This window comes from Corapipo altera, unplaced genomic scaffold (genome assembly GCF_003945725.1).
Source record: "Corapipo altera isolate COAL_440 unplaced genomic scaffold, ASM394572v1 59, whole genome shotgun sequence".
Classification (NCBI taxonomy): Eukaryota; Metazoa; Chordata; class Aves; order Passeriformes; family Pipridae; genus Corapipo; species Corapipo altera.
Window position 1 is genome coordinate 1,612,847 of NW_020884917.1, and position 10,065 is coordinate 1,622,911.

At 36.2% G+C, this 10,065-nt stretch overlaps 1 protein-coding gene across 3 annotated transcripts in view; it reads right to left on the minus strand.

The window, feature by feature from the left end:
• CNTNAP2 (contactin associated protein like 2) overlaps positions 1 to 10,065 on the minus strand; it is a 1,017,942-nt gene that overhangs the window by 186,909 nt on the left and 820,968 nt on the right. For all 3 annotated transcript variants that reach the window (XM_027655885.1, XM_027655886.1, XM_027655887.1), the window contains one exon: positions 748 to 904. In XM_027655885.1, coding sequence (XP_027511686.1) covers positions 748 to 904 — 157 coding nt within the window. The remainder of the gene's footprint in view (positions 1 to 747; positions 905 to 10,065) is intronic.

The following is a 10,065-nucleotide window of genomic DNA, read 5'->3' on the forward strand; positions in this document are numbered from 1 at the left end:
GGTGGACACCAGGTTGAACATGAGCCAACAATGTGTGTTTGAGGCCAAGAAGGCCAATGGTAACCTGGGGTATATTAGGCAAAGTGTTGCCTGCAGGTCAGTGGAGGCTACCCTTCTCTGCTCAGCTCTGGTGAGGCCACACTTGGAGTGCTGAGTCCAGTTCTGGGCTCCTCAGCACAAAAGTCCAATAGCTTCCTTCAAAATACAGAGCCTTGTTCCGTCATACATGTTAAATCTAGTTCTTAACACATTTTTCTCATGAAAGATGGATAATGAGGGTGAGAGGCAACAGATGAGTGATTTCAATTCATATCTCTCACATTCAAATGCAGCAAAAACACTACAAAAAGGAGACATTCTGGGGAAAATAATGAAGTTGCAGAGATAAAATTAGTACTGTATTGTAATATAACTGAATCTGATGGAGACAAAGTTACATTGGCAGCTAAAATGCTGGCCTTTCTTGTGAGAACTTGCCTTTGCAATTCTAGCATTCTTTTCTATAGCTCAATGGGCTTGAAAACATAAATATAGTCCTTATATTTGACAGTCACAGACACCATGAATAAAATGGAAATGAAGACATGGATAGGTAATGCTGCAGGAGGGATCACAAATATAATATTTTTGCCTTTGTTGTTTGGTAAGAAAGGAAATATAGAAAAAAGAGATATTCAAAGTAATGACAGTGTTGTAAAAGTGAAGAGATTTGGTCATTCTCATCCTACCACTTTGTAAACCACTCACCATTGCTTATAATCAGCATCACAGTTGCAGTAGTACTTGGGATCAGTACAGTTGCGTTCGATGCCGCAGGCACATTTTTGAATGCCAGGTCCTGATCCGCCCCAATAGTAGTGCTTCTCGTTGGCTTTTCCAACCCACCAGGTATACGGATTCCCCTCTGCAAGGAATGAAAATGCAAAGTTATGATGCATCGAAGAGGTAGAGCTCCATAATGCATTGACTGAGCTTAGCTGTTTAATATGCAAATGCTAACAACACATAACTGGAGCCATCCCATATATCTGGCAAACAAATGCATTTATCAATTCAAAGGACCTTACCAGGTAAACAGAAAACATTTTCTTTTCTTGCAATTCATGCAATTTGCAATGATTGAAATTAATTATTTTTTATCTTATATGCTCTTTGTTTAACTTTTAAATTATTCTCTGTTTATATAATGAAAATATGTGCAATTCCATACTTATTTTCAATTAATTTCAAACTCACATAGTAAGCTATCAGATGGATTATTTCAATATTTGAACACAAATGCTGCATGGAAAGATACATTTTTTTATTTTGTAGTTTATTTTATTTTATTTTATATAACAGCTTTTAATTGGAAATTATTCTGTCTTCACTGGCAAACAAACATGTTCATCATGCTCTCTCCAGCTTTTCCAAAACAAAGGGTAAAGAGATATTATCAAACTCCAAAAGCATCTTAATTATTTTTAAAAAAATATATTTTAAAAAAATTTAATAATTTAGCAAAAGTGTTTTGAACTTTGATGTAATCGTATTTTTTGGCATTGGGTCTGTAACTTGATATTTCCATATATTGCTGTAAGTTTGTTTCTAATCCTTTTGGACTAACTAGGCCTCTCATGTGTAAATAAATAAATAAAATCCCTCCACTTTAATTTCTACTTTGAAAAACTACCCTTACCAGATTTTTTTTTTACGTCTGGTTCAGCAAGACACTTAAATATGAGCTTAAGTTCAAACACATGTGAATAACTCACTAAAACTCAATGTACTTCTCTTAGTGATTTTTCACATTGAAAAATAATGATTAAGCTCAGCCTATAATCATGTTTTTTAAAAATGTCTCTTTTCTCTCATCTAATCTACTCTTTGTATTTTTACATTAAATCAAATAAAACTATTTGCATGGAATTCACTTATCAATAAATTTTACAAGTAAAATACTACATAATAGGTATTCTACTTTTGATAATTTTGTTTGCACATCTCATATATCCCTGAAAAACTACATGCATAATCCTTAAAATAGCCAGTTCACTTACTGCAGACATACGTTGAAAGTAATTCACACCAAACTCCAAAGTAAATGAAATTCCAGAGATGAAGAGCACAATCAAATATATGTACACATGTTTAAAGAACACCAAATCCCAAAAATACACAGCTCTCTGAAAACACTGACTTTTTTCAATGTTCTTGAATGGTTAAATATCATTCAAAGTAATGAAAATACAGTAATGTGAAAAATTCGTGGCAGCTGAAGGTTTTCATTAGATGTTGTTATGCTGCACAGTGTGGCCATTCAGCTCTAGTGCTAATGCAATGGGTATGGTAATAGCATGACTTTATTCTAGACACTAAATTGGTCATTTTAGCTTCTGTGACTCAACTGTCATGGAACTAAGTGCTGCAAGTTAGAAGAACGTGCCATGTGAATGCTGTAGCAGCATTCCCAACCTGCAACACAATCTAACAATTCTGACAGTACGTAGCACTGGCTTACAAAAGATTATTTAATAAGTATTTAAGAGTAAATGTTATCTTTCCACAGTGAATGACAGAACTATTTTACTGATACAGGATCCAACTACAGCATTAATGATATCTGAAACTCCTATTTTATTTTTTTTCCCGTCTCATCTTTGAAGCTAGTTTTTATAGTGTAGCAGCAACGCTGCAGTTTTGACTGTTACTCAAAATTCTCTTTGTTTACACCCTTGCTGTCAAGTGAAGGATTGCATGATTCAGTCAGTAAGTAATTCACTGGGAAGCAAAACTGCTAATTAAAGCACCAGAAAAAAAAATTACTTAGAATTGTCAAAAAGAGGATTAAAAATTCAGAAACAGGTAGAATAACTAAAGCAGATGAAAGTGATGGCAGAATTACAGACTATGGTGATGGCTGTCACAGACCATGGTGACAGACACAAATGGGGCATGTTTGAACTCATCTAATTGACAATTGATGCACAGTTTTAAACCCACAATGTATTCTAGCAAAGCCAGAGCTATTTTTCACATTTATTGTTTTCACTGTGCATATACACTAGCTAGGGATGCGGCCCCATTTGGACACAGGCTTCTTCATTCTTAAGAAAAGACCTACACAAATGAATTTAGGAATACACTAACATGCATGTTTAAAAATTCCAGAAAGGTCAAGGAGAGAATATAAAATTTTAGAGGGTTTGCATTCAGCACATCTTCTGCTAGACATCCCCACAATCGATAATCACAGCACTGCCTTGTGAACACCACCAACAGACTCTGATTGCCCAGCATATTATGCTTGGGCTTGTAACAGAGGGGATCTTGGTAGACAGCTCTCATTAGCTGGCAGCCATGCAGTGGGGCAGACTTCCCATTAGGACATAACCCCACGCACAGGAATAAGAAGAGCCTCACACTAGATCATCCTGCACCACGGTGTCCATATAAGGTTTCGAATCTCCTTAACCATCTATGGTTAATAAAAGAAAAATGTGTGGAGACACAGTTGTGTCCCATTTGCTCTGTGATAGACAAATGAGAACAGCCCTCTGTGGTCTTCCTGCTTCACGTCAGCCAAGAAACAGATGAGCAGCATTTTGTCTAAGGTTCATATGCTTCAAATCAGGAATGCTATGAAGTTATATTGCAGACACCGCTATGACTGGGCATAACAAATAGTAAAACACTGCAAATGCAGAGACTAAAAAAAGAAATAGAAAAGAAAGACTAGAAGGGAAAATGATGTATCATGCAGGAAAAAATATTTAGAAACAGGATCACTGTTCCCCTCTCACACTTCACCTTTTTTTATACATCTATAGTCTCCTTTTGGGAATGTAAATCTTTCTGCCCCAGAGCCCTTTTTTTTTTTTTTTCTGCTTTTAGAAGCTTTTGGAAAGGGTTGATCCAACTAGAAAGAGCTGTGCCATACAACATGAAGACTGATCATTAAAGGATGTTACTCTAAGCATCACACTATTTTTTCATAAATTATTATTCTGCTAAAATATCAGTAGTATTGGTCTTAATGCATTAAAAGTATATACATTCAGTTTAATGACAAAAAACAGTGGAGGGAAAAAGTTATATATATAAGTTTTCAAGTGTATTGCAATGACAAGTAGTAACAGAAAATATTTCTTCTGGCTTTTAAGTTACCTTTTCTTATGTTAGGAATAAATTTTGAGTGATGGGTTAGCTTTTTAGTTGTTGTCATTGATTGAGTGCTTCCCCCTCCCTGCACCACCCCCAGGTTTAACATTAAGAGAAGATGGAGCAGAACAGAGACCCTCTGCCTGCATGGGATCCTTTAAAGTTAAGTCTTGATGCAGAACTGCTCCTTGGACACAAAACAGCTCTTCAAGGGCTGCTGTGGGAAGTGTTTAAGTTTGTGTGTACCAAGTTATGACCAGGATGCCTTTCCACTTCCCTTCCTTTTCTGTCAAGTTGTCTTCCTGTACAGAATATTCAAGAAAAAGTAAAAACTAAGAAAACTTCTTTGTATTCTCTCAGAGAGTCATAAAAAGGTGGTTTTTTTTCATCTCATAAATGTATCTTTGTGTGAACTATTTCATTTAATATAAAACCATACTCAACAAAAGTTAATGTAGTATGAACAGAACTCTTAATAGTCAATAATATATTTATTTCTAACATCGCTGAACAGTCTCAAAATGTATTACTTTTGGAAGTACACTTTGTATTCTACTGAGAATTTAATATAAACAATTGGTTTTATTATTTTTAATGCAACTGAATAATTAAACTGGTGCTGCTTTCAAAATTTCAGGGCTCTTATTTCTAGCTGTTCACTATTAGCAACTGAAGCAGCAACACTGAGAGAACGTAGATTAGGGAACTCAATTAAGTGGACAGATGCTTCATGGCACTCTGCATTTAGAAGGCTCCATTGAAAATACAGCCCTCAGACTGCTGGTGACTGTATTTATTTGTAAATTACCCGGAGAAGATAAATACTTGCCTTTCATTAACCATCTCTTCCCTATACCAAATTTTCCTCCAGCCTCTTCTTTCTTCCTTCATTAAAAGACAGCCCTTTTTGTAAAAAGGCTCTGCAAAGCCTGGCTGACTCCCATGGCTACTGAAAGGAGAGTGGAAGTGTGCAGTTTCTGCTGAAAGAAAGGTGGCTATTTTCCTCTTCAGCAATTATTCTTAAGCACCTTTTCCTGCTTCTGTAAACAAACGAGCAACAGCAGTGAACATCCAAGGCTCTCTCTTTGGTTCTCTGTCCCAGCTCTTTCCCAGTCCTAGCACTTTGTTTTGGGAAGAAATTAATATTGGCAGCCCTGCTAAGAACATGGCCTGTCTCATTAGGAGTTCTATGTCTGAGAGGGGGAATGGGAGGCAAGATTTGGAGAAAAGATCCGAGTTTTGCTATTACCTGTGGTTGATTCTCTTTGCACTCTCTCATCATTCATTCACTGCGTTAAGGATGCTATTTATTCTGCCTATTTATGTTAGTGTCTGTTTACAGAACTGCTGTTCATGAATTTGCCTAATTCCTTTCTGAAATGGTATATTCTGTCTACTCTGCAGCGTCTTGTGGTGAATCAAAGCAAGCTACCACTTGCTCTGGATAAGGATTATCCTGCTTATGCCTGTCAGGAAAGTTTCCTGACCTCTGCCCGGTCCTTAATATCGAAGGGAATGGTTTATAAAGAAATACTAGGAACACTTTCAAATGGAAGTCAATGACTCAGAACCTCTGAAAAATGCGATTGGTGAAAACTACTAATTGGGGAGCCCACCTATCTTCAATAACTACATTTGGCTGTTCCCACGCAAACTATTAGGTGCTCATTTACTGGACTGGTAAAGTTTGAATTGAACTTTTAATTATTTTTTTTTTTAATGCGTCCCTTCTATTTATCCATTAATATTAAATGTTCCCTAATAAATATTAAGGAATGTCAACAACAATTACACAACATGTATAATTGTTATTCTTTTCAGAAAAAACCCTTTTGTTCACTTCTTCATTTCTTTTGAATGGGACAGGTTGAATCAATTACCCAGTTCTTATTATTAGCAGAATACGCCCAAAGGTATCTTTCGAAAACATACCACAGTTTTGGACACCTAAATTAACCATAGGTAGAAATGAAAGCTATTCCCCAGGGATAATATACAACGATGAAATTAGAGACAAAAATTAAAAAAAAGTCAATCTGCACATGTGGAAAGCCAAGCATAATTCTTCTATTTTTGAATGAAATACATGTGCATTTTCCGTTAAGCTACACTATAACACACAGCACCTTTAGCCTCACACAAGGGTAATTCGATTTAAGATCATGGCTCATTAACACCTGTGCAGGAATTTTATCTGATATTGCATTGCAGAAACAGACACCGAAAGAATAATTTTGTCACCGTTTGAAAAGTTCAGCATGCTAATATGGCTGTGCGCTTCATGGCTTTCACCTTGCTTCTTGTTGCCAACTTTTTACTCACACCATCAGCAGTATCTATTCCGCTCAGGTAAAATAATTTTAATGAACATTGTGAGACATTTACCTCAGCTTTTGAAGATTTAGAGTTTGGGAAAAATGAGCAAACATGGTTTGATGTCACTCACGCATTAAGTACATCCACATGTTCCAATCTCGGATTCTTAAAGTCCAGGGTGTCAAAGCTGAGAAGGCTTTGCTGACCAAGTTTACTTTGTGCTGATTTGATTTTTCCTCACCTTTATTATTATGTGCATGCTTAGGGCCAACAAGAAGCTGATTAGACACTTTGCAGGTTTGCTACCCCTGTCCTGTATCTCGAAATTGCCTGCTCGGACTCAACACGCAGCTGCTGAGGAGTTTCATGACAAGAGCAGACACTGCCAACTGAAGATGCTACACTGTAGAGAGATTCTGCTGCCGCTTGCAATCTGGGTGGATTGTGGGCACACTCTATCAGATTAAGTGATTACCCAGAAGGCTGAATGATTTGAAACTGAGGGAACAGAACTCAGAGAAGAGTCTGTCTGGTAGGTCACATTTCCATATTTCAATGACAGTACCTGTGTAGAAACTGACTTTTAAAGTGAACCTTCTAAGATAAAATGAGAGTTCTTAAATAATATCTATATGTAGTTGTACTGAGATTGTTTTTATTTTAATTAATGTTTTACCAATTTTCTATTTTTTTTCCAGTAGTACTTCTTGCTCAGTAATGTGAATGGATTTAATACGACAATTATAAGTAAAGTCAATTCTTATGTTGTTACTGTCATTTTGTTAACTCATAAATCATTTTTCTTTGCAACCAAATGGGAAAGGTATAATGAGTGCTTAGTGTTTATAATTAGAGGTTGTATCTTGGTAATCATTCCACTAATGACTAAGAGTTAAGATTAGCCAAACCTTCATGGCAAAACAAATGAAGCATTTGAGCACATAAGAAACTAGAGGCAGAAAAGAGAGATGCAAAAAGAAACCAACAAAAGGAAAAGAACCTAAAAGAACCCTTGGCCATTTCAGAAATCTAGGAATACCTAATTTATAGCTGCTTGTGCATTTACTGGAAATATGACCTGAAACTTTTAGTTTGCTATTTATGATAATTTTCATTTTGTACATTCTCATGTCTGATTTAGTTCTTTTTTTCATGGTGCTAGTATCCAATGATTTTTTTTTCTTTCTTTCTTTTACTAAGACTAGCCTCAAAGATTTGTTCTCTTTATAAACTCACTAAGGTGGTTGTTCTATTTGAGACTACTATTTATTTGCAAAGGCTATTTAAATTGTGTGGAAATTTAAGATTTAAATTCTGCTCAGAAATAGAACCCTCAATCATGTCCTACTTGTTAACATAATTGATATGACTTGATGTCTAAATCCATGTCCAAAGCATTTTAATGCAACAGTACTTAGAAAGAGATGTGGTTTCTTTTCCTTTGTAAGATATTCAGTTATACCTCAAAAGTAATCTATTAATGGAAAATGCTCTTAAGATTTTAAGAGAAAATGAAGATAAATATTGGAAAATACTTCTGGAAAGCATCTAAAGTGTCAGTAAATGTTAATATAACACACCCTATTTACTATTTTCTTAATAACACATAAGAATTAATTGCTGTTTCCTTTTCCTCCACAGCCATAAAGTAGTGCATTTTGCAGTGGAGGTAAGAATAACCATCTCCACAACTCAAACTAGAAGAACTTCCATGACCTTCAATATCGGGAGCTAGAATCAGATGTTCAAGTGTTCAGCCAGGAGCTCTAGCTTTCCCACTTATCCTGAAAGAGAAGACCCCTGTGATCAGTCCTCACCATACTTAGGCTTCGATTATGTTTTGGTGTATAAATACTGGCCTAACTGAGAGGAGCTCAAACTTTCTCATCAATGTCCAGTAAAGATAGAGAAGAAGGGAACCTATTCAATGCTTGAGAAATAAAATTACTGCCTGCTTAATTATGCTCCTGCCTCACAATGATGGCCATTACCATGTTCTTCACTATATGAAAGTATTCTTGTGTGCTTGTATATTTGCCTGTTAATTTTTCCAAGAACATATTTCATACATGTATATATCAATTTCAAAATATAAAATAGCAGATACAGTATCTTTTCCCAAATAATAGACATTTAGTGTAAACATCTTTTCAGTAAGGCTACAGAGGTACTCCTGGTAATTGAGTCTGTATTTTTGTTCTAATATCAAAACTGCTTCTTAAAATGTCAGCACCTGAATCCACAAATATGTAGGCAAAGATGACTTTTCTTTCAGAATTAGAAACCTATAGAAAGATCAGGAGGGAGAACTGTCATATTGATGTCCACTGGCATCATATGAAAAAGCTTTCTGACAGCTTTATTTTGCCATCGGAGAGATTTACTCCTTGTCCCAGCTCATGAAAAGCTAGTACAGTACAAATGATTCTTTTTCTTGTCAAGACTCATATTCCAAGCTGCAGCACTACTAACCAAGCCTGACTTGTTATTTTTCTTGGAATCAGGTCTCAGTGGTGAGATTTAGCTGGGGAAAGCAGCTGTCAAATGTCCTTGTATGCTATTATTTGCTGGGTTTTAAAGTGAATTCATTAAAAAATCACCACATCCTCTTCTATCCTTAACAGCATGGTGTGCCAGACTTGCCGGCGTTGCAATTAATTGTGTACTATAAATTCACTGCATCATTTAAGGCCAAAGAACAGTGTCTTTGCTTAAGGTAATGCTAAGGGGAAAAGAAAAAGTAAGTATTTCTAAACAGTAAAGTGTCATTTGAGAGACAAAAAGAACATTTACAGACGTAAATATTCCAATAAAAAGGGATCATTATAATTTTTACCATGTGTACTGAAACAGTAGGCTTATGACATTTGCTCTGTGAGGAGGGCATATGGAAAAATCACAGTTAGAAAATGTAACTGCAGTCTGAATAGACTTTTCACATCTAGTACTACCCAAAAAAGAACAGGTGCCAGCAGCAGCAAAGATGGGAAAGTCTCACAACAAGCTTACAACTCACCCTGAAGTTTGCCCAGCCAGGTCATGACAAAATGCATATGTCCATGTTACAGTCTTGCAAAGAACATGCTAACAATACATCAAAGTATTCCATGATTTTGCTAAAGTGGGGGAATGTTTTTTTGTGATAAGTGTATAAACTTATCTCTACCCAGACTTGATGGATGGTAAACAGCATACACACATACATGTAGCCATTAACACTGAAATTTTGCAGGTTGATGCAGCTAAAGACCCCAATTTATTTAACTTCCTAAAAAGGATACAAAAAAGCCCAGAAACTCATCTATGATATTTCAGCAGTAAAGTGATGCATTTTGAAGTTTTCTGTAGCCATAGCCTCATTTAATGTCAGAGTCTCATTGGGAAGATTTCAGAAATTATGGTTATCAGCAAAACAATGACTGTTGCAGTTCGAGGGGTATCTGGAGGGTCACTGCCGGACACTCTATGAAGGCTTTCAGGGCTGGAATCACCTCCCTGCTGCCCGTCCCTCGTGGCAGGGACAGGCGGTGGAGGTACTTAAGCCAAAGAGACAGAGACCAAGCAGCACGCAGGGAATCCAGCAGTGAAGAAGGGCCTTTATACAAATTT